Source organism: Sturnira hondurensis, unplaced genomic scaffold (genome assembly GCF_014824575.4).
Source record: "Sturnira hondurensis isolate 20B ecotype Veracruz unplaced genomic scaffold, ASM1482457v3 Scaffold0006505, whole genome shotgun sequence".
Taxonomy (NCBI): domain Eukaryota; kingdom Metazoa; phylum Chordata; class Mammalia; order Chiroptera; family Phyllostomidae; genus Sturnira; species Sturnira hondurensis.
This window is the reverse complement of record NW_028079136.1, coordinates 8434782-8459488: the sequence shown is the minus strand read 5'-3', so window position 1 is coordinate 8459488 and position 24707 is coordinate 8434782. Positions and strand designations below refer to the sequence as shown.

General features: G+C 47.8%; 2 protein-coding genes across 4 annotated transcripts; one reads left to right on the top strand and one right to left on the bottom strand.

Annotated features, from left to right (window-relative positions):
* Positions 1-6: 6 nt before the first annotated feature.
* Positions 7-6606, bottom strand: NLRP10 (NLR family pyrin domain containing 10; the record flags this gene model as incomplete). The annotated part of the gene is made up of 3 exons (XM_037050160.1): positions 6546-6606; positions 2454-2768; positions 7-752 (listed from the first exon to the last, which is right to left on the bottom strand). Coding segments are annotated over exons 2-3 (1026 nt in total), but the record flags the coding sequence as incomplete, so codon positions are not given.
* A 3274-nt stretch (positions 6607-9880) lies between these two features.
* EIF3F (eukaryotic translation initiation factor 3 subunit F) lies at positions 9881-22486 on the top strand. 3 transcript variants are annotated; one of them, XM_037050158.1, is made up of 9 exons: positions 9881-10289; positions 13486-13556; positions 13800-13879; positions 14306-14443; positions 15757-15848; positions 16287-16423; positions 16555-16668; positions 17220-17311; positions 22476-22486. In XM_037050158.1, exons 1-8 carry the CDS (start codon positions 9908-9910, stop codon positions 17295-17297), a joined length of 1092 nt encoding a protein of 363 aa, XP_036906053.1. In that variant the 5' UTR covers positions 9881-9907; the 3' UTR covers positions 17298-17311; positions 22476-22486. The 3 variants fall into 3 exon arrangements, with proteins under 3 accessions (XP_036906053.1, XP_036906054.1, XP_036906052.1); XM_037050159.1 differs by lacking the exon at positions 22476-22486 and adding an exon at positions 20511-20521; XM_037050157.1 differs by lacking the exon at positions 22476-22486 and having other exon boundaries at positions 17220-17422.
* The last annotated feature ends 2221 nt before the right edge of the window (positions 22487-24707 follow it).

Sequence of the window (24707 nt, the reverse complement as noted above, 5' to 3'; positions counted from 1 at the left end):
AACCTGACATGCTTTGTAGAGAACGTCATTTCTACATACAAAGTCAGTGGCCTTTTTGGCTTGCTCCACATCTGTGAAATAGGAGCGGAGATACTTCTCCTTCTCATCATCAGAGAAGCCCAGGACGTGGACATGGCGTGATTTTTTCAGCAAGGACTGCAGCTTCCGCAAAGCCAGAGGCCGAGTGGTGATGAGAAGGGAGGATGTGGGAAGTACCTCTCTCCTAATTAGACGGTGCAGCACATCCTCTGTGCGACTGGGTCCCGGCCTAATCAATGTCACCGCATAAGGCCTCTGTAGCTCATCATAGCCATCCAGGATGAACAGTAGCCGCTCTGGCTGCCTCCGAATCTCTGTGACAGGTGCTTTATTGTCCCCACAACACCGGAGGAGGAGCTGGTCCAGTGTGCCCTCTGGCAGCAGGACCCCTTCTCTGCAGCTCACATAAAAGACATAATCAAACCGGCCTGGGTACAAGCTGCCAGTGGCCCAGTCCAGCACCAGTTTTTTTGCCAGTGTTGTCTTTCCAGTGCCAGCTGACCCTTGTAGCACCACTACGGGTGGGCCTTGGTTGGGCTCTTCCCCTGAATCAAATAGAGCCTCCAGGGTGACAGAGTCCAGCTCCTGCTCCTGAGGGACACTCCCTGAGCTGGGCTTGGCCACAAGAAGCAGCTGGTTGTAGCTGGGGCGGACGCCCTCTTCTTGCCTCTCCTCCAGGCAGCGCACATACTCTCGGTATATGTCTCTGTAATCTGAGCCAGACAGGTGGGGTATTAGGTGGTGAGATAGGAATACAGAAAAGACAAAATGACCCTTCAAATTCTGGACTCTGCTCTTTAGTCTCATATTCCATGCTCTCTAACTTTTATCTACATGGAGTTTTTATCGGGTTGGCCAAAAACATTTCTGTGTTTTCTTTCCATAAGATAAAAGACACACTTTTCTTTTTCACCAATACCTTTATTGATTTGGATATTGTGAGTATGTCAACTGTTTCCCATATGGTGAAACTGATTGTTCTCAAGTAATGTCTTATTTGATCACTATCAATTTCAACTGGTCTGCCTGACCATAAGGCATTGTCCAGCAAGAAATCTCCAGCACAAAACATTGCAAACCATTTTTGACACATTCGGTCAGTCACAGCACCTTCTGCACACATTGCACAAATCTTTTTTTGCATTTCAGTTGCATTTTTATATTTCTTGAAATAATGAAGCATACTATGCTAAAATGTTGCTTATTTTCTTCCACCTTCAATATAAAAATAGGTACACAAAAATTCACCAATTGTGATTAGTTTATAATGCATGCTAATATGACACCTATCACAATACAGCCTAAAAAAGTGTTTCAAAAGAAATGAAAGACAACTTAGAGCTACTAGGGCCCTCTGATGGAAAAAATGAAATGATCTTTTTGGCCAACCCAATACCTATGGCTTCATGGGGAGGGACCACTGTACATATATACAAATGTGTGTGCATGCACATGTGCATTTGCATGTATGATGTTCATGTGCACATCTGTGTAAGTGTGTAAGGTGTGTTTAGTGTGTGAATATCTGTGGGAAGGGGGTGAATGCTTGTCTCCACACATGCTCATGGGAATATGCTTACAGAAGCTCATATTTTTCTGTAGAGAAGGCATGTCAATGTGCACGAGCAAGTATATGTTAGTAAGAATCTGTGTATGTGCAAAAGCCTCCGTGTGCATGAATGAGTGTGCATGTGAAATGTCCCCATTTGAAATAGTGAGAGCAGAGTCGCCAAAGGGAAGAGAAGCTGCAGGATGGGGAAGTCATAGGAGCCTGTTCTAGGTAAAGGTCACTAGGTGGCGCTACAGACAAACCAGCCCCTGAGCAGGAGCCATGACTCTGAGTCTGTGGCACCTCAGATGGGCATCAGAGGAGCTCTTGGGCGTGAAAGGAGCCTGCGGAGGGAGCACAAGCACCAGCAGACACTCTCTCCTCAGCATCCCACCAGAAGGGAAAGGATGGGGCTTCAGGCCCACCCCACTCTCTGGGGCACCCTCAGTCCACCAGTTCCTTGAGAGAGCCGGGCACAGGAGCAGGCTGTCCTCTCTGAGAGTCAGTCTGAGCTGCCTGCCAGGAGAGGAGTGGGGGAGAGGTCTGGGGCCCATCCTTCTGGTTAGTAGAAACCCTTCACGAACATGCTCCCAATCTTTATGCCCCATTCGCCATAGTCTGCCCTTCTCTGGAACTATCACTGCAGATAGGAAGTGGGGCATAGTGGCCAAAAGATACCCTAATCCTTCTGTAAATAAAATCACCACCCTTGGCTCAGGCCCTTCACCCCACAGTTGTCAGAGTCTTCAGCTGGAGACTAGTAGGACCACTAGGACCCTCAGGCACTGGAAAGTTTTTGGAAATGTCATGGGGGCCAAGAGTCCCAATGCCACCCTGGCCTCCCCTTGTTCCCTGCTATACTCACCATTTAGGCAAATGTGGCTGAGCTGGTCTACAAGTTCTAATAGGTTCATGACCTCCAAGACCTTGACCACCACTTTCACAGCCTCCTGTGCGCCGTACATCGAAATCAGCCGAGAAGCCAGATCCACCCGACTCAGGCCCTCCAGCTCCCCTCGGGCCAGCCCTTGGCCTGTGAACAGGGTTCTATCCCGTAAGTGGAACTTTAATATCTTAAAGTCATGTTCATTAAGATCACTCAAGGCCTGAAGCAATGCCTCCCGTGGGTTCCTGGACAGGGCCATGGTATTCAGTGTGAAGTGTCAAGTTCAGACCTGTTCAGACAGGCACAGAAGCAAGGTAGTTAGGCTACATGCTACCCAGAACTGAAGAGGTGACCTGGAGAAGGGGGTGGGGTGAGAGGTGAGGGGAGAAGAGGTATACCTGCTGAGAGAAGAGCAGCCTGAGGCCCCTCAGTCTGCCCTGCTTTCTGGGTGCTTGGCAAGCTAATAAGCACAAGTTAGGGAGAGAGATACATGCCAAGTTCCAAGAAAGGCAGGAAATGACCAGGAAAATTCTCTGATTGCTTTTTCATTATTGTCTCTGTGGTAAATAGAAGTAAGGTATGTGGGTGTGATGATCTCTCTCTATCTATCTATCTTTCTCCACCCCTCCTCCCTCCCTCCCTCCCACACATATTGTTTAGCAGGCCCTGTATGCCTCCTTAAACAGTTTGGGTTAAGAAAACAATTATATTTTTCTGGGACTTCAGGCAAGAAGGTAAAAACCATCTATACTCATAAGCCCATTGGCCTCACATATCAGCCTCGTGGGGTCAGTAACACAAAGGATTTCAAAGCTGGAAGTCTTCTCATTCAGATAAGGAGACAAGTTGAAAACGTAATCAAAGACATGGCAGCAACCCTGGATGGTGTGGCTCAGAAGGTTAGGCATCATTCCACAAACAAAAAGGTCACCAGTTCGATTCCTGGTCAAGACATAGTCCAGGTCCCTGGTTGGGGGCACATGCAAGAGGCAACCAACCGATCAATGTTTCTTTCTCACATTGATGTTTCTCTGCCTTTTTCCCCTCTCTCTAAAAATAAATGAGATCTTTTAAAAAAAATAAATTAAGTAAATAGAAAGAAAGAAATGGCAGCTTTGAGGGCTCACTTTGTGCTGGGTGATTAGCATTATATTATGCCCTTTGCCCATCACAGAAACAGTCTTGGGGTGCCTCCAGACGAGAAATTGACAGTCAGAGAAAAAAAGATTTCCAGAATTTTCCAGAGCTAGACAAGTAGGCATAGAAGTGAGATTTAAATACCGGTCTGTGACCTGGATAAATACAGAGACAGAAAGAGATGAAAACAGGAAGACAAAGTAGACAGGCACAGAAGCGAGGTAGTTAGGCTACATGCTACCCAGAACTGAAGAGATATGTAGAGACAAAAGCAGCAGAGTCAGAAGAGCAAGGTCTTGAGGTGTGTCTGACATAGAGAACTACAATTTTGGCAGGGTGGCAGTCTCCAGAGAAAGAAAATCAACAACTGATAAGAAGCTTTCAGAGTTTAGGATTACACCTGTGATCTAATGCCAGTGGGGACTCCATCTTGGTAGTAAAATGTCTGAGAGTAAGCACAAGGTATTTGAGAATGAGGAAAGTTGTTGAGATTCAAATATCAGCATTTTGACTATATAGCAAAAGAAGAGAAAATTTTAGCAATATGCTAGGATGCAGGGACTTTGGCTGCAAGTCACAGGATAGTTTGGGAACTCAGGCTGGCAGATGCTGGAGCAACTTACAATTAAGCCTCAGGCTCCCCTGAAAATCTCTGTTGTTAGCAGAGCTAATTCGGGAAAGAACGAGACAAGACAGCACTAGCTCTGGCTGGTGGCTCAGGTGGTTAGAACAGCAACCCAATACACCAAGGCTTGATCCCTGGTCAGGGCACAGACAAGAATGAATCAGTGACTGCATAAATAAGTGGAACAATGAATCGATGTTTCTCTCTTCTCTCTCTCAAAGAATCAATTAGAGAGAGGAAAAAACACCACTAGAGCCAGCCTAGATGTGCCCTCTAGGCTGTTCAGTGGGTGTAGGATGGGAGAGCTGGAGGTGAGCCAGGGATGATGAGCTCCCTGTTGCAGGAGCCCAACAAGCAAGGTCTTGGGGACTGGACTGAAACAGATCCCTTTTCTGATTAGACAGCTTCCCAAGCCAGGCCTGGTTCACTAGTCCAAACCCATGAGTTCACTTTTGCTGGGTGAGGCTGGTATTAAAGGGCTGGGTATGAATACCTAGACATCTACCCTTACATCAAGTATAAAACCCACCAGGCCCTAGTGCACACTGGGCTAGACCAGATGAAGAAGCATAAACACCCACACACACCATCTGACTGTCATTGAATAAACACTACTCACCAGAGGAGAATCTGACCTCATTCCTCCACATAATAAAGTTGAGAAACAAGGGAGGAGCCAAAGGAATGAATCCTTCTGCCACCAACAGAAAATGAGCCCAGCAGACCCTCCATCTCCCTCTCTGGAACACCAGCCCTCCTCTACAACTTGACTCCAGGCCAGGCTGGGCAGTCTGACTTGAGAAACAAAGGAATTGGGGCGCTGTTACCACCACGTCCTTGGCCACAACAGCCTTTCTTTAAGTTGTTGAAACCACCAGAGGGTGTGCTCATATCCACCAAAGTATAAAAGGAGGAAGACTGGAGCTTCATGAAACAGGAACCCAAACAAGGAGCAAAGCAACGTCCTAGAAGGCAGCCAGTCAGAAGGCCTGGAGAGCCTGTGGCCCAGGGAGCCCTGATGGAGTAGAACGGGGTTCTCGGGAAGATCCTCTCCCCGGAAAAAGGAATTGACAGATTTACCGGTGTCACTGACCTTTGAAAAAATCTTACTGAGATGCTATTAGGAGGTATGGGAAAAACTAACAATAAATACAAAGAACTCTAGACAAGGAAGTAAAATGAGGAAATTACTAGCTCTAGAAAAAAATAACAAAAGAAAAATAGAAGAAATTTACATAATAGTATGTTACAACACTCAGGTGTAAATAATATTTGCATAGAAATAATAATGTAACCACTGACTCTTGTTTTTAACTAAAATGTATAACTATACTGAAAGGATAATGCTGGATCACCCTGGAAGTCAATAGATAATGCCTACAGTTGATGAATCAGAAGGTAATGGTATACATGCTCTAGAAAGGCAGAGATGTAAGGGGAAACCTTTTAAAATCTAAAGTGGTTGTCCCCAGAAGAAAGACTGGCACAGTGGCAGGAGGGGTGGACCAGAGAACTACTTTATTTGGAGTATAACCTGTTTGATTCTAACTGTTTTTTAAAAATATGAGTATATGGCACTCTGATAAAATAAAAATTAACAACAAAAGGATGGGGTCAAAAAGTGAAGATGTATAGATGCAAAAAAGAAAAGCACATACAGACAAATCTTTCAAGAAGCTTTGGCCACAAAAGGAGTCAGAGGGTTTCCGAAGTAATCAGAGTGAAGACAGGGTTTCATTTGTTTTAACATGGGAGAAGGTGGCAAATGCTAACAAAAACATCCAACAGAGGAGTCGGGCTAGAAATGCTGGCAAGAGAGAGAGAGAGAAGTGCCAAAGGAGAGAATGGAGAATGTGGATTGGGATAGGATTCAAAGCCTTTGGCAGGACGATGGAGAGAACATCTAGGCCTAAGGAGAGTGAGAGAGGCTGTTTGGTAGAACTAGGCAGGTCTGTGGGGTTTGTGGTCAGAAAATGAGGGTAGTCGTGTCTGGTGGTCCCTGTATTCTCCATGAAAGATGAGTAAGAGCATCCTCTAAGGGTGACAGGCTAGGTGAGGAGGGGGAAAGCCTCTCCCATGCACCTTTCCTCCCTTCGCAAGCATCCCCTGCCCATTGCTCTGGGGGGTCTCCTGGAGTCCAGGAGAACAGGCAGGGATGGGCATTAGTGTCTCCCAGAGCCTTATCCAAGCTGAAGCTAGAGACAGAAATGTGGCAGCAAAGAGCCAAGCCCAAGGGACCTAGGTGGGAAAATAGAGTGAGGCACAACCTTGAAGCTCCCATGTGTGACACAAGAGAGGAGGGAGACCACTTACTGTGAAGGCTCCAGGTCTGGAGATCACTGAGTGGAGAACTGAGAATCACTTCTGAAGGAAGTAGAATTGAGATGCAAAAGAACCAATTTTAATTAGAGGGTGGAGGCAGGAAATGAAATGAGATCTGCCTCCCTGTTAACCCTGTCCTGGCTGTGGGCAGAACTGACAGCTGGTACAATTGAGTCCCAACAATGGAAGGGATGCAGACAAAAGACTCAGAGATCAAGGGTGGAAACAGTCAGAAGAGATACAAAGAGAAGTAAGCAGACAAAACAGAAAGTCAGCGAGAGAGACCAATGAAGCTAGCTGATAGATACCACACTCTCTGGCTCACAGTGGAGCTTTCTCTCTCTCTCCCCCTCTTCCTCATCCCTTTATCTCTCCCTCCCTCCCCACTCTCTCACATGGACAAGCATGTGTGGGCAAGCATGTGTGTACGCACATACCCACACACATTTATATACTCATTCTATAAATAAGATTCAGCCTACCTACATCCCCCAGGCAGCCATTGAAAAGCCAGCATCCTGGATGTACACACTTTCTTGTCCTGGACCATCGGGATCCCTAGGAAAACAATGACAAAGATCTCTCTCCACCTGCTCCTGAACTATGTGGCTGGAGAAAAATACAAAAGCCGACCAGATCCCTGAGGTCTCCAGGCTCCACTGGGTCCTCCCATAATTGACCAGTGAGTGCCTTTGATGGCTCACTCTCTGCCCTTCTTCCAAACACTGTCCATTGACCCAAGGCTGAACCCCACCCTTGCACTGCCATTCTCAGCAGACCAGACGGCCTTGCCTCCACTTTCCTGAGGTAAACATCATTTGACAGGAGCTCCTACAACTTCCCTTCCCTCTCCAGAGTGTCTCTGTTTCTTCATCCCTTTACCCTTTTCTACCAAAAAGAAAAATCCTTAGGCCATCCATATAAAGGCAAAGTTTTTGACAATGAAGTGCCCACACCCAACTCATATCCACATATGAGTAGGAGGTCCCAAGGTTGTGCATGGTCAGCTGGGGTAGCAACTTTTCTTCTCCGGGGGTGGTTCTCTCCTCTCTACTTCTCACCATGGAATGACTTCAGGGCACTAACCCAGGCTAAGGCAGGCTTCCCTCAGGTACCCATAAGGGAGGTCATAGCCCAGGGCAGTCTCTCCAGCATGTTCCTCACCCTGTCCAAGACCATCCCTCTCATCTAGGCTCCTCCATTTGCATTCCCCTTCCTACCTTGTTTTATTACATGGCTCCCCTAACTCACACTTGCATATTCAATCATTCTCTCTCCTCTAGACCCTGACCCTTAGTTTAAAAATATACTTAAAGCCTTTCCAGCCTACATTTTTCCCCCTCTCAGTCCTGCTGTTTCCCCAGCTACTGCTTTAAATGTCTCTCTTCTTTCCCCGCAACTTTCTTGAGAGAGAGAGTGGCACTCACTGCCGTCGTTTCAAACTGACCACTCTTTCACACCTGAATTCTGGTTTCCTCGTGCATACCACCCCCCACCCCCACAGCCCAATCCCACTGATGATGCTCTACTAGGGCTGCTGCAGATCCAGGATATCAAATCCAAGAGTCACTTTTCAATCACTCTCTGACAGGCTGTTCACCTGTATTAGGGGGGAATTAAAAAAATAATGTATGTCTGCCCAGGGCACTGACAAGGGAGCAGGATTACGTGCATTCTAATTACAGAAAGCATCTCCAAGGGAAAAGCAGTTCTTGAGCAGAAGAGTCAGGGCTAAGAAACTCACACACCCAACTTGACAGCTGGATGCTGGGACTTGACCTAATTAAGGGAGATGATAGGTTTCCTGACAAGCAGATGTTATCCCTCCCAATATACCAACAAGGAAAACGAGGCTCAGAAAAAAATGATAGATTGTCCAAATTTACACAGTGAGTTGGGATCAGATCTCCTTTCATTGCATAGTAGTGGTACCACTTAATGACTGCTGGATATCAGGCATATGCTAAGCACTTTACAGAGCATTATTCGTTTAATCCTCTCCCAAAGGGCAGGCTAGAATCTGCACCTTACAATTGTGCTGCAATATCTAACAAACATTTCCACGGTGACACATCCAAAAATGATCTTTTCCCCCAAACCTGCTCCACTTGTAGTTTTCACTATCTCATTAGACAATTTCTTCACTATTTAACATAAGAAAATCGCAGTCATCTTCTCTTTCACACCTTACATACAGTTTCTCAGAAAATCTTCTTGTCTCCACCAAAATCTGCTACTTCTCACTACTTGCACTGCTACTGATTTGGTGCCAACCACTATCATTTCTTGCTTAGAGTACTTCATATCTCCTACCAGTACCTCTGCTCTTTCTCTCTCTCCCAGTAACTACCGTCCCCCATTATATTCTTCTCATAGCAACCAGTGTGATCCTTTTAAAACTAAGACAGATCATGACACTCCCCTGCTCAAAACTCCACAGTGATTCCCTATCTCACTCAGACTAGAAGGCCAAGTCCTTCCTATGGCCTGGGAGGTCCTTAATGATCTGTGCCCCCAACCCCTATTTAGAGGCCCATCTCCTGCTACTCTCTTGCTTGATCTTAACACTCCAGCCATCAAATAGCCTCCTCAAACACACCAGGCCTGCTCTTGCCTTAAGGCTTTTGTATTGGCTGCCCCCTCTATGCGGAAGCTCTTCCTCCCTCCACCCCAATGGCCACTTCCCTCGCCTTTTGCAGGTGCACTCAGATCTCATATTCTCATTGTGACTACCCTAACTCTTCACAACTCCTGATTCCTCCTTACTTTCTGCCATATTTTTACTTTCTCTTAGTACTTATCACCTTCTAACATGCTAAATAAGGTACTATTTATTTTTCACTCCCCTCTAGGATGTAAACATTTCAGGGACATCGATTTTTGTTTTGTTCACTGATGTATCCCAAACGCCTAAAAAAAAGCGTCTGTCACATATTCAATTTGTCGAATGAATAAAGCAACAGACTGACACTTTATGACGCTGTCAAAACAAAACCCTTTTTTTAATAAGAACTTTTGACAGTCATTATGCCAGTGAAGTCTGAAAACACGATTTGCAACCCTTATACAGCTCTCTGCCTCCATCTGCAGGCAAGTGCTCAGACTAAGTCTTCTTTTCCGACACGGTCATAAGTTTCTTAGGAACTATTCGGCTCGCTCTCACTCAGTGCACATGGGACTGATATCAAAGAGCACAAGGTCCGAGGAGAAAATTGTACGGCTGTGAAAAGCATCACCAGCAACCAATAGGAACAAAGATCTTGCTCACGTGGTGCGTTCTCAGCCTATCGTGCTGTCAATGTTTGCTAACTTACTCCTTTCCGCTCCAAGCTCCTTCTCTCGCTACAAGATGGCCACACCGGCACTACCTGGGAGTGTTCTTATGGCTTCTCCATCCCCAGCAGAGGTCCCCGCCTCAGCCCCAGAGCCGGCCCCGGCCTCAGCTCCAGCGCTGGCTCCAGTTGCAGCGCCAGTTCCAGCTCCCACTCCAGCACCAGCCACATCCCCGGACCCGGCGGCAGCTGCGGCTGCGAGCACGGCGCCAGGCCAGACCCCGGCCTCGGCGCCGGCCCCGGCGCAGACCCCGGCGCAGTCGCTGGTTGGCCCTGCTCTCCCAGGCCCCTTCCCCGGAGGACGGGTGGTCCGACTGCACCCGGTCATTTTGGCCTCCATTGTGGACAGCTACGAGCGACGCAACGAGGGTGCTGCCCGAGTTATCGGGACTCTGCTGGGTGAGTGTGCGAAGAAAATTGACGTCCTCTTCTAACCCTCCCCCCTTTATCTTGCTCCTTTTCCCATCCGCATTGATCTCTTAGCTGTTTTTCTGCGATACTATCTTCCCAAGAAAGAAAGTTGAAACTCATAGGCCTGATTGCTGTCATATGGGGCAACATAAGATATGTAAGGAGTAGTTATGCATTAAATACCGTGTGCCGAATGATTTACATTTAATCTTCCCAATAGCATTTCACGTCGAGTATGATTAGTCCCAAACTACCAAAAGTGAGTTAAAACACCGACTAGGTAGTCAAAAATTTTTGACTCCCTAAGCCTGGTAACCACGTTTCTCCCCTTATCTACGGACTAAATACCTTTCTTTTCCAGGTGTTTACAAATAAGTTCCTAACCAGTTGTCAAAAAGGAGCACCAGTTAAAATATATCCCTCTCAACAAGTGACCTATTTTGCAGGAACCCATTATTGCAGGGCTTCTGTAATAATCTGCTTTCGTAAAAGTGTAAGCCTGATGTTCTCTCCCTCCGTCTCACTGATGCTCATTCTTAAAGACCTGTTGTTCCCCCCGAGTTGTCTCTGATTCTCTATTTGGACACAAATGATTGCATTGTCTGTTTGTTATATTGCTTAACCTTCACATTGGAGAATAACCTTTTCCATACCCATGTTCAAACATGTTTGGGGGATAGGTATTTTATGTTAAAGTGATTTGCAAAACTGAGAAGCACTGAAGAGGAATTGCTGATAATATATTCCTTTCTCTGGGGACTGCTGTTTCCATCAAAATCATTGCCACCTCATCTTTGTTAAAAATTTTAGACACCTTTGTGAATCCACTCCGATTGCATGCATCATTTCTTTTTCATCTTGAACTTATAACAGTCCTCCTACCTTAGGAGGCAATTGATGTGTTGCAAGGAGGACACAATTTGTAGGCAAACTCCACCAAATATTAGCCCTGAGCCTTGGGACAAATTACCTGAAGTCTCGTTCCTTCAGGAGCTTCTTTAGACTTGGTTTCTGTGAGAACTAGATTATTACAGAAAGCATCTAACTGCTGGCACACTTTCAGTACAAAACAGCTCTTGGCCGCCATCCCTCACCACATCAGACCTGTACCCCCTAAAACACCCACACATCCTCCCCCTTTTTCTTTGAGAGGGTAGCAGTTTACAGAAATTTCAGTTAATCCATTATCTTCCAAATATAGCTACGGGTTTTCTCAAACCAAGCCTTTGTATTCTCTTTGCCACAAGTGCCTTCCCTACCCTCCCCACCCCCTCACCCCCCTTTATTTGTTTCTTTAAGTTCTGTTCACCTTCCAGGTTCCCAGGAAAAGTGTTCGGTGTTGGTCCGTCATCCCATACTTCCACTGTCACCCCCATTCTTAGCCTCCCAAATATGCTAGCGTTCTGTGGCTGGCCTCTGCTTTTGAGCTTGCAATAAATGATGTTTCCATCGCCGACTTGGCACTCATGAGTACTTTTTCGGCTTCACTGTCAAATTTTCCAAACTCACTGGAGCTGTTTAACTGAAGAAACAGTTCTCTACTCAATGTCTGTGCTCAGTGGCCCCAGTATTCCAGCAACTCTAGCCGGGGACTGTAGTCCCGGCCTTCAGATTCTCTTCCAGACAGACGTGACACAGCGCGAGCTGTTACAGAGGCAATGTTTGTTGAAGAGTGAAGCATGGATTCTTGGCAGGGACTTAAACATTTTTCCCAGTTAGACATTAACATGTGAAACATTTCATTTAGTAAGACGAAGTCACTGGTGCTATTTATGTATCATAAAACTGTTGGGCACTTAAGAGTTCAGAGCCTGGTGGCACCAGCTCTACTGAAACCTTAAGTTGAAGATGAAGTCATACTCTTCGATGCAAATAATTAGGATATAATGTGGTCAGTGCTCTAGTAGAAGGTGTCCTGGTGGCATAGAAATAGAGAAGACTTAACTATTTCAAAAGCTTGAAGCAGCTGGGTCTGTTGGATGCTAACGAGAGGTCAAGTAAGATAAAGAATATATACCCATTGGGCCCTGCCTGGTGTAGCTCAGTAGATTGAGCACAGGCCTGTGAAGGAAAGGGTTGCCGGTTCAATTCCCAGTCAGTGCACATGCCTGGGTTGCAGGCCAGGTCCCCAGTAGGAGATACGTGAGAGGCAACCACACGTTGCCTTCTTTCCCACTCTTTCTCCTTCCCTTCCCCTCTCTCTAAAAATAAGTAAATAAAATATTTTTAAAAAAAGAATATATACCCATTGGTTTGAGGGACATAGTTTCCCTGAGGAGCCAGAGCCCTTAGTAAAGTGGAATCAGCCACTAAGGAGTGTAGGCCTCATTGTGGTCTGTGCTGGAGAGGGAGGCGCTCAAAGCCTGGGGGTGGGAGTTAACCAAAAAATGGAGAAGTCGGGACTCGCAGTCTTGGTGAGGTCAAGAAACAGATGTATGCAGTGGAAATGAAGTTACCAGAACTGCAGTAGAAGTTTGTGGTAAAAGACTGGCATTGGCGCTGAAGGTTCACAGGCAGGTTTCTGGGCGATGGTGGGGTTAAGGTTAAGGCCATAGGACCAGGCGGCTGAAGAGAGGTACAGGTGAAGGTCCCTCAGAGGTACTGTGTTCTCTGAGCCTTGGCCACTGTAGGGGTGGTCTGTATAGACTTAATTGGAATCTTCCAGGTAGCTCTGCAGACTAGTTACAGGGAGAAAGTCTAGAGTCTGAAGAAGAGAGTCACAGTAAGTAAGGATCTGGAGTAGGGACTTACTAGTGGACAGTAAGGCAAAAGCAGACCTTGTGAAAGAAGAATAGACCCTATTTGTTGATGGCTAAAGGAAGGAGTGATAGGTCTCTCCAGAGATTCATTTCTCTGGAAAATTCTGGTCCCATTGAGGCGCATGGCTGATTTATTTTTAGAGAGAGGGGAAGGGAAAGAGAAAGAGAGGGAGAGAAACACCAATGTGTGGTTGCCTCTCATGCACTCCCTACTGAGGACCTGGCCTGCAACCCAGGCATGTGCCCTAGACTGGAAATCAAACTGGCAACCCTATGATTCGCAGGCTCGTGCTCAATCCACTGAGCCACACCAGCCAGGGCTGTTCATTGACTTTGACTCTAAACATCTGAAAGCATTAGGAAAGTGATCAGGGGCTGTTATGGGGCTTCAGATTATATAACACATGGACAATTCTCTCTCGCAGGAACCGTTGACAAGCACTCAGTGGAAGTCACCAATTGCTTTTCAGTGCCTCACAATGAGTCAGAAGATGAGGTGAGTGGGGGGTTGAGCTGCCCCTGTGCAGGGATAGCCATTCTTTTGCTAGGTTCCCCTTTGGGCCCTCCACCACACGCTGTATTGTGCTCATCATAACTAGAGCTTCTACAGTTCAAAGAGCTTCGTTCTGTTTGGACATCCTTCATGTGCCTCTTCTGGCTGGTGGGTGGCCTCTCGCTCTCTTTATCCATTTTTTTCTCTGGACTTCTGGCTTCTGAGCTTCCTTTTCTGCCTTCTTAGGTGGCTGTTGACATGGAATTTGCTAAGAATATGTATGAACTGCACAAGAAAGTCTCTCCAAATGAGCTCATCCTGGGCTGGTAAGTTGTGGTACAGAGGGAATTAAGTCTCTCAATAATTGCCAAGGCCATCTGCCACCAGACTAGATATTGTACTCCTCGTTCAGGAGACGGTATGGAAGGTATACTGAATCGAGGAGCTATGAATTCAGTGTGTTTTGCTAGCAATTCTGGTCCTCTGAAGCCAAAAGTATTTCTTTTCAATTGCGGCTTTTACTGAACAAGTCTTTTTTGCCTTGCTGATGACTTGGAATTTTTCAAGAGCTAAGTCAGCTTTCCATTTGATCTGATAATAGTTTTCAATGTGTTTATTGTTTTAGTATTTGCGGTGTCACTGGATATCACTGCCATAGGGGCGTCAGGTACCACGGGACACCCACGCCACCATCGTGTTTGGTGTTGGCGTCACGTGTAGACAGGCGTCCTCAGCCACGTGTTGTTTTCCAGGTATGCGACAGGCCATGACATCACAGAGCACTCTGTACTGATCCACGAGTACTACAGCCGCGAGGCCCCCAACCCCATCCACCTCACCGTGGACACGAGCCTCCAGAACGGCCGCATGAGCATCAAGGCTTATGTCAGGTGACCAGGGTCCTAGGCACAGGGGCATACCCGGCTATCTGGTCCTTGCCAGACATGGAAACCCACGTCTACCACAGGCAGTTACAACCCTCTGCCTCCTGAGGAAGTCCATTCCTCACTCAAGAGTGGTCATTAGAAGGGCATTAGTCATTTGCTCTGAAATAAGATCTGTTGTGGAAATTTCCATTCACTGACCCTAGCTATATCCCAGATTTCTATGCATTGCTCTTAACCAATTTCGAATGGCAGCCCTTTAGGTATTTGAGCATGGTGTCATTTTCTTCGTGTCATTTTTCCTGGAAGCCAGCTCCGCACAGTACCTCTCGCCGATCCTTACATGGTGTTCTGGTTATGATCCTTCACCGTGTTCACTGCTCTTCTGAGTCACCTTTTATAGCTTGTCCTTGTCCCCGGAACTGAGCACAGGACTTGGGGTAGTACAGGTTAAATAATGCTGTCCTTATTTTGACATGTGTAGTAACTCAGGACTATGTACAGTTTGATGGCCGTAATGGGGCAGTGTTGACATACGGAGGCAGGGAGAGCGCTGGCTGACAGGGTGTGTTGGGGAAGGCTCTTACAGCTTACTGAAGAAGGGGCTGTTCTGGGAGCTGGGAGGGTTCTGTTTTCTGGTTAGAGGGAAGGCATCCATTAAGTTTGTACACTGTTCAGCTTTGTGCTGTTTCTGTGTCTGACGCTGGCTGATGTAATAGTTAACTACTGTGCAATAAGACAAGAGGGAGAATTCCAAGTCCTTGTGGCCACTTGGGGTACCACTAAGCTCTACCTTTTGCTTGACTTCCCCACCATTCCAGATATTTTATACTCCTTCAGATCCGGTTGAAAGCGTATAGGACTTAACATAGTAAAGGCAGTCACCATAGTGAGATGACTCAGAGCACCCAATCTCACCTTGGCGGTCTGGAGTCCATTTGTTTTTAGATGTAGATGAAGGGCTCAGTCCCAGAAGAGACATGTCCTGTCTCTCGTTCACTGGGGGTGGACGTCTAGCAGCTGGCTGCACGGGAAACCCAGTGTCAGCCCTCTCATCACTGAGATCGCACAGTGCATGGTATACACCTCTGTCGGGACCAGGCCAAGTCCAAAGGCGGAGTCCTCAGTCACAGCCAAGGGTTTGGTGTGTGGAATGAGCTAAGGGAAGAAAGTGACTCTCTCCCATGAGACCTCTGGGGTTCAAGCCTCTCATGTCGGAAGCTTGGAAGTCATACTCCTGGTGTGACTGCTTTCCTGGCCGGGCTAGACGTGGAAACAGTCTAGAGGCCATCTGTTTACCTTGACCGCTCTCTCCCCAGCACTTTAATGGGTGTCCCTGGGAGGACCATGGGCGTGATGTTCACACCTCTGACAGTGAAATACGCGTATTACGACACTGAGCGCATTGGAGGTGAGTGACCGTCCTGTGCCCTCCTTCAAGGTCTTCAGCATTTTTCATGGGAGGGCATTGCTGTTCTCTAACAAGGATGGAAGGCCTTGGGGGGGGTTAAAGAGGAACCATTCACCTAAAGTGTGTGCTGACTAGAAGTCAACGGTCATTCTCCTACATGAATGGGATTTGAGGAATTCCGTGTGGTGTTGTTAGAGATGGGGATTATCAGTACTAGAGGCTACATGGCTATTCATATGAGACCGAAGCCAGTGACCAGCACCCCGGGCGTAGGAGCTGAACCCTGTCTGCAGGCAGCAGCGCCGCAGTAATGTGGGCAGGGCAGTTGGTGAAGTCCAGAGGGAGGTGGGAGCCTCAGCAGGATGGTTAGAAACCGTCTCTTTTCTGATGGAGTCGCTGAATTCTCTGTTTCTTCTACCTCCCAACCCAACCCCACAGTTGACCTGATCATGAAGACCTGTTTCAGCCCCAACCGGGTGATTGGGCTCTCCAGTGACTTGCAGCAGGTAGCAGGCTCATCGGCCCGCATCCAGGACGCACTCAGCACAGTGTTGCAGTATGCGGAAGATGTCCTGGTGAGGAGGGGGAGGAAAGGAAGGAGCATGGCACAGATCTCCGCTCCTGGGTCACAGAGAGGCTGCTGAAATGACAGTCCTCGGTGGTGAGAATTAACTCTGCTTCATTCAATCTTGGTTTTGGTGCTCAGTCTGGAAAGGTGTCAGCTGACAATACTGTGGGCCGCTTCTTGATGAGTCTGGTGAACCAAGTACCTAAGATAGCCGCCGAAGACTTCGAGACCATGCTCAACAGCAACATTAACGTGAGTGTCACTTCTGGGCTTCTGGGAGCCTGTGCCTACCCCTGCCTCACCACAGACACGAAGTGAATTAGGGGAGGCGGCCTGGTTGGGGGTGGGAGACAGGGCTTCGCCTTTGCTCCCCTCGGTTTCCCATTAGGGAGAAAGGAAGAAATAGTACATGTGCTCATAGGTCCCTTCTCCTTCCTTGATTCCTTTGGCTTGGGTACTGCTGATACTGTGACTTGTCATCTAGATTCATGGTTGAAAGGAATGCTTAAATTCAGTGGTTAGTGAAAATGCAACTTCTTATTTTCCGCATCTGAGTTCATCATCCCCCCAGTAATTTTACCCATGGATCTCAACTCAAGCACCCCTAGTCTGAAAGTTATCGGGAGAGATGAGCAAGTGTTTTCAAGCATTCCCCTCCATCTTCTGCCTTCAGCTCCTACTTACACTCTCCAGCTGTCACTCATCCAGGACCGTCCTGACTCCCAGTGTCTGTTGTAGAGCTGCTAGGACCAGCTTCCTGCTCCGCCCAGCTCCTCACTCATCGGGGCTGCTTTCTCTTCCAGGACCTGCTGATGGTGACCTACCTGGCCAACCTCACACAGTCGCAGATCGCCCTCAATGAGAAACTCGTGAACCTGTGAATGGGCCCAGCAGCGTGAGGGCTCAGGTGGCGTGAAGTGGGAGTGGCTTCTTGTGGTTTGAGTCACACTGCGTGAGTCAGCTGCCTGTGACCCTAAATAAACGTAGCCTCTCTTTTGTAAAAGGATTCCATCTCGTGAGTTTGCTGCTGGTGCAAGGGAGGAAACTCTTCTGGACTCACACAGAAACTAAAAGTGGGTACACTGGGTAGAAGTCAGTTGTGTGTTTGGCACGACTTGCGATCAGTATTGTACCTACAGCCCAAGCCCCTTGGGTTTTACCCGACCCCAGACCGGATAGCCTAGCATACTGGTTTGGAGGGACAACCTCCTCACTTTCTCTGCCTGTGATCAGAGCAAACCAGACCTGCACAGAAAGTTTCCTTTACCTCTCCTCTTTCAGTAGCATCTTACAGAGGTAGCAGTCTAAAGGGTTACCTTAGGCACGGTTTGAAGTACCTGGAGAATATGAGTGAGAGGAGAGAAGAGGGTGCATACAGACGTCAGTCCTAGGACCCGTAACTCCTTCTCCTGAAGGCTGGAGAAGGACAGCTTTCTCCGTGCTGAGAATTACCAGTGCCTTACCAAACTTTTCTCTTGGTTTTCAGTCTGGAAAGGAGTCCACTCACAGTACTATGAACCATTTCTTAATGGATCAGGTGGTTTCCACAGGAAACGAGAATGAGAATCTGTCAGGGAAAACAATGGAGAGGCTTGGATACTTACCTAAACTGAAAGAGCAGAGGCGTGGTCAGTGTTTTAAAATAAGTAAATAGTGAGCTTGTGACATGGACACCAGCCTGCGGTGTTCCCAGCCTTATGGATGAGATATGAGACAAATTCACACGGACTACTGAGTCCTGTGGAGGAAAAGGGACAGCACGGCTACTCTCTCAAGAGGGGAGTGCCTCGGAGCAGCCTGGCTGGTCTCAAGGGGAGAGCACCTCAGCGGCCTGGCAACTCTCAAGGGGAGAGCGGGCCGACCCTTGCCTTGACAGGTTTTTATTGGGTTTCAGTTTGCACAGGAATACAGGTAAAGCTCATTAATCATTGTCAGGCAGTAAGGATCAAACAGTTGGTAACATTCAGAGAACTAGGAGGGTTTATTCTGAGTCAGGGTCTATTAGCTAAAGGGCTACAAAACTTTGGTAAACAAACTCATACTCTACTCGGACCCTTATCAGAAAATTAAGACCATTCTTAGCAAAGCAGGTTTCACAGGATTTTATGTATTCTTTCTCAGGCCTGATCACCCGGGGAGCCCACCCTTTCCAGCACAGGGCTGCACTGCCCTCTGTCATTGTTTCAGGCTTAAGTTAGGCAGAGGAAGCAAGATCGTCAAAAAATTAGGAGACTTCTCACAGACAGAATGAGGACTCAGGCTATGTCCATCACCCCCTTTCTCCATAGCCCCCCAAGTCCTTCCTTGGGGCCTCCATGTCATCATGCTTGTCTTAGGTCATTCCCTCCTTGGGGAATCTTACTCATCATTGGCTAACTGATCAAGCATTGGAGGCCAGTATGGAAGAAGGAGTAGAAGCGACACTCCTGGCAGCTCTGTCTCCTTAGTGGCTTATGGTCCGAAGGTCACTCACTCAGCCTTAGCCATGGCGGGTTACAGCTCCTGAAACCAGGCAGGGCGGTTCCCAACAGGATAGAGTGTGTAGCCCTGTGGTTCAGAGGGGCAGAATTGGGATCTCTAGGTTGAGCTTTTCTCCATTTTAGTGGGGAAAACAGAAAGGTAAATAACCAGTTGCAAAACAGTAGAAAAGTGCTGGATCTAATATTTATTACGCGTCTGTTACGTTGGGGGGCAGTTTTTATTTTCATAGCACAGAGGGAGCTGGGGTGCGGAGGAGCTGAGTACGTTACTGGGGGTTACACGACTAGTGACAGGAAACAGGATTTGGACCCAGGTCTGGATTTTAGTGTCACGTGTAGCCCTCTGCGTCACAGTTGAGTGGCCCAGTGACATCAGTACTCTGGTGGGGCAAAAATGAGCACATCGTACGGACTGACCAGCTGCCAGATGGCACCTGGAAACAGTCTACCCAGGTGTTTTTTGTGTTGGGTATGTGTGTGTTTACCAGGATGAAAGGGTAATCAAGGCAGAAGAAACAAAAAAACCATTCAGAACCTAAAGAGACACGTGCAGGAGCCTGGCCAACAGGGCCCTCAGGCTCTGGAGGTTGGCCTTTTACCCTGGAAGTTGTGGGAAGACACTGACTGGGTGATGTAAAGCAGATTTACTCAGATTTGGATTTCAGGGAGATCGCCTGGTGGTAGTGTAGATACACAGGGGAGGGGGAGGCAGGGGGTGAGTTTGAGGTCCACTGTGACTGCAGAGGAAAGGAGAGGGGTGCCCAGACCGACGCATGGCAGTGGGGTGGGGACAGAGACTCCGGTTCGAGAGGCTGTTGGCAGGCTCAGGCAGGCTCAGGAAGACTTAGAGATGGTTGAAACATGGTTGGTGAGAGATGGGGCGAGTCCAGGATGTTGCCTGTTTCTGATAAGGGTGATTGAAGAGATGGTGGTCTGTGGAAACCGGCTGCCCCACAGTAGGTGGTAGAGGCTTTGAGGATGCAGGGAGATGTGATTAGCGTTCAGGTTGGAGGGGTAGTGTGGGACCAGTTGGTGACATTTTCAATGCAAAACAACAGAATTGTGGCTGCCCTATTTTAGCAAATTGTGGGGCTTCACCAAATCTTCCTGGGAAAGGCTGAAAAATTCAAGTTACCCACCTGCTTATGTAACACCAAATGCCAAACTATGTGCTAAGCAGAAAGTCCTGGTATTTGCTCACAGGGGTGTCCAACTCATGGGTTGCGTGCAGCTCAGGATGGCTATGCATGCGGCCCAACACAAAATTGTAAATTTACTTAAGACGTTAATGAGATTTTTTTGTGCTTACATGTCGCAGTGTACTTAATGTGTGGCCCAAGACAACTCTTCTTCCAGTGTGTCCCAGAGATGCCAGGAGGTTGGACACCCCTGGGTAGGATCTGTTAGGACAGAAATTACTGCCCTTAGAATCACAGGTGTTGAAGGTGGTGGGAGGCATCTGCTCAGGAAATGAAACCTAAGCTGGTCGCGAATGAGGAAGAGGAACTGAGGAAAAGGAGGAAAACAGCGCTATCGGCACAGAAAAGAGCGTGTGCAAAGGCTCGGAGAAAGGCACTGTCGACCTCGTGGCTCCCTTAGTTGCTGACTGCTCAGGAGATACTTGTAGGGAAAGAAACACTACGTGTTCAGGGTGAATGAAAATGACTGTTGTTTGTTTTGTTTTGCAGCCTGTGCTTAGGCGTGCACAAATTTGTCTCTACCCTGAACGTGTCGCATGTTCTGTGTTGCACGGCTCTGCATATGCCAGAAAGCGAGGCATGTTGATTGACTTTCGTGACACAACTGCACTGCCCTGGTTTTCTCCCAGTGGCCTTAAACACTCCTTGTCAGTGCTGCTTCTGGGTCCTTCCTCCTCTGACCCTCAGTGTTCATTCCCCAGGGTTACACCCCGGGCCCCCTTCACCTTCTCTACACCCTCTGACTGGAAGAGCTCCGTGAAGTCGTGACAGCTAGGACTACCTGTAAGGTAAGGGGGCCAGGCTCTAGCTCTAGCTGTAGCGCTGACCCCCATTCAGCACTGGTTTCTGATTCTGGACTAGTTAAAGGGACTCGATATTTCACCTGGATGTCCCAAAAGCATCCTATTCAACATCTTCCATATTGCACTAATTGTCTCTTCCTCCCCCACAAATCACCTCCTAAATTTCCTGCCTCAGGAGATGAAACCCTGTATCCAGTTATCCAAACCGCAACCTTGGTAAACCTTGGATGTGTCCTTAATGCATCCCTCTCTTTCCACCGCCATGCCCTCACTAGTTCATTACAACTCGGCCTTCAGTCTTGCCCTCTATGATCTTACTATATATGTCTTTTGGTCTTCATGTTCCTGGCAAGTAGGTGTTAAAATTTCCTAGGTAATGAGAGCTATAAAGGTAGTTTTGTTATTCCTTTCAATAGCACCTGTTTATGTTAATAAAGTATCTTTTTGGAAAGCCTCTTGATAACCGTAAGATGAGGACCGGTTGCCATGTGAACTGACTTGTATGATCGGAGGTTGGAACTTTGAGCTTGACTTAAGTGCCAGTGATTTGATCAAGTGTGCCGGTGTAGTGAGCCCTCCACAGATAGGTGGCACACCCCAGACGGACAGAAGCTCCAGGGCACTGTACCCTTCCAGACCACACTCTGTGCCTCTCCATCTGGCTCTTCATTCACATCCTGTAAGAAATCAGTATGGCAAGTAGGCCATTTCCTTTAGTTCTCTGAAGTGCTCTGGCAAACTAATCGAACCCAAGGAGTGGTCATGGGAAGATCCAATTTATAGCAGGTTGGGCAGAAGCACGGGACAGCCTGGGCTTGCAGCTGGCATCTGGAGGTGGGGTGAGGCAGTCTTGTGGGACTGAGCTCTTAACCGGAGGATCTGACAGCTGTAGACGGTGTCTGAACTGAGCTGAATTGCAGGGCACTCAGCTGGTGTCAGAACTGCATAGTGTGGGAAACTCCCCTGCACATCCGGTCACAGATGTGTTTGATGGGAGGAGTAAATTTAGAGTAGAGCAAAATGGGGGTTTTCCTGTTTGCCCTCTTTGATCCATCCTCCTCACAGCAGCCACGCTGCTCTTTGTAAATCTGACCAGGACACACCCCAGCTGAAATCATTTTGGAGGGGTCCCCTTGCCCAGGATGAAGTCCACCGGAAAGGAGCCTATGTGGCTCCTCAGATTGCCTGGCCCTCCCGCTCCGTCTCCGACACTCCCAGCCAGGGCTGCCTGTGCGCTTGCTCTGCCCTCTGCCAGGACCTCCAACCCTCTAGCTGCCTTCCCACTACGCATCCTTCAGGTTTTAGTCTGAATGCTGCCTCCTCTTAGAGGTGCCCCTGTGCTGTGATCCCATGAGAGTCTCTTCTCAGCATTTATCTTGCTGTTTTTGAACTTGTCCATCCCTAGTAGAACCCAAGGGCCGTGAGGGCAGTCTCTGCAGACTGTCCCAATCCTAGATCCCAGAGCCAACCAGACCCAGAATAGGTTCTTCGTTAAACGTGTTCGTTTAGGGTGGACAACTTGTGGGATAATTACCACCAGGCACTGTGGACATGATAAATTCATTAGGAGTTGTCAGGATCCTTTGGAGAGGGGCTGGAGGGAGGGAGCACACCAGACGTTGTTTATTTTACCCATTTACTCTGCAAATATTTAGGGATGCTTAGTATATGTACCAGACATAGTGGCAAGTATCAGGAGTGTGGAAGTAGATGCACCCTGTTCTCTGTCCTCTAAGGGTCTCAGCGTTATGGTGTAGATGCACAGAAATAAACAACAATGACAAGAGAGAATGATTGCCATGAAGGATAGAACAAGTCATGGGAAGACTCAGTACAGGGCATGCTTAGATCTGCCTCAGGGCCAGAGAAGGGAGTCAACTTGCAAAACAACCGGAATTGACTGGGCACAAAAGCGGAGGAAGATTCTCTTATTTAGAAGAAATAGGAATGAAGATCAAAGCATCTCTTGATTTTACAGTGACCCATGTATATAGAGTTGTGTTTACAAGGATACAGCAGCTTAGAAGTGAAAAAAGGGTTTCAGTAAGAGACGCAACACAATCTCTGCCTCCTCAGAAGACGCCAGCTGCCTCGGATCCTTCTAAAAGTGGTCTGGGACCCCTCGTGAGTTCTCTGAACCTGGAGTCAATTTTACATTTTTGAAAAAAAAATTTATTTTTTAAAAAGATTGTATTTATCCACTTTTACAGAAAGGGGAAGGGAGGGAGAAAGAGCAGGACAGAAACATCAATGTCTGAGAGATACAGTGATTGGTGGCCTCTCATGGCCCCCAACCAGTAACCTGGCCTGCAACCCTGGCATGTGCCCTGACTGGGAATCGAACCAGTGACCCACCCATTCGCAGGCTGGCACTCAATCCACTGAACCACGCTAGCCAGGGTGTATTGTGGAAATTTTAATTAAACTTTGTAAAATAACATTTAACTGAACAAAATAATCATTGTGCTTGTAACAAAAGTTCTTACAGAGCTAAACAAAATTCCAGTCGTCCCCTTTCCCTAGTGATATCTCCCATCCCCATGGGGGCAAACAGCTGGGTTTGGTGATCTGGGCTGTGATTAGGTCTGTTTGTCCTGTGATCTGTCTGATCCGCCCTGATCTATTCTCTCTCTCACTGGGGTGGCCAGCCCTGTGCTTGTGATTCACTCGCAGGACAAGGATGATGGTTGTCAGTTTTAGAACTGTCTCTCTGCCTCCAAGTGTTGGTGCTCCTGTTCGAGATGATGAGCCACTGCACTGGTCCCAGAAGCAGCGCTGCCCTACGCCTGAGGTTTTAAATGATTGCCACTAGAGGGCTCCCTTGCTCCATTTAACGGCTGCTGATTGCTCATTGCCATTCCTTTAGTTCCTGAGCAGTTTTCTACACTCTGGTTTAGAAAAAGCACCTTCAGCTTTGGAGAGGCCAGGACACTACAGAAAAAACAGAGCTGCTCAGGTGAAAGCTTCTAGAGATGCTGCTCTGTCCACCTTTGAGCCACAGTGGTGGTACCACAGCATCTGCCTCTTAGCCCACATCAAAATCAATGTTTCAAAGTGTGGTTTGGACAGTTTTATGTAAATCTAGAGTCCACTCCCCTTCCAATTAGATTTTAATCTAAGAGACCCTGGAGCTGCCACTTCCCAGGAGACTCTCTGGGCCAAATGAGGTTTCTGGGCTCCCACCCAGGGCAGGGGTGGGGCCAGAGCTGGCATACAGTCCCTGGCCCCTGTAAAAGACCATGGCCTTTCCATGTGGCACTGGAGTTGTGGGCAGGTGAGTGAGGGACGCTTGCCCATCTCTGGAGGTTGGAAAAGGAGATGGTACCAGGCAGGGTCACGTCCAGTCCCAGGGGAGACGCTCAGCTGGCTGGGAATGTAAGAGATGGGGTACAGCAAGGATTAGCTGAGTCTGGAAACTCCAAATCTAAACCTAAAAATTCAGCTGGTGGGGGAACATACTCAGTTGCATCCCTCCAAAGCAGAACATGTGACAAGGACTTGGGGGAAGACAGTTCATGTCTAAGACAATCTATTTACTAGTCCTAGGGTTGCAGTAGAAAGTGCCACAAGCTTGGTGACAAAGCAACAGAAATTTATTCTCTCACAGTTCTGAAGACTAGAAGTCTGAAATCAAGATATGTTCTAAGGACTGGGGACTCAGCACTGTACATCAGCAGATAGTGGGATGCACGCACTACGTCCTGGGGGACAGCGTCCCCGTCCACAGAGTTGCATCCCAAAGCTGGCTCCTTGGCTGAGCCTTCAGTAGACCACTCTCACTTTCTCCCCTTTGTTTGCAGGTAATGAAG

Excerpts from the sequence above, each read along its gene's own strand:
- EIF3F (XM_037050158.1), top strand. The coding sequence starts at position 9,908 with ATGGCCACACCGGCACTACCTGGGAGTGTTCTTATGGCTTCTCCATCC. Across the intron at positions 10,290-13,485 it reads AGTTATCGGGACTCTGCTGG|GAACCGTTGACAAGCACTCA; the intron begins GTGAGTGTGCGA and ends TCTCTCTCGCAG. Across the intron at positions 13,557-13,799 it reads ACAATGAGTCAGAAGATGAG|GTGGCTGTTGACATGGAATT; the intron begins GTGAGTGGGGGG and ends CTGCCTTCTTAG.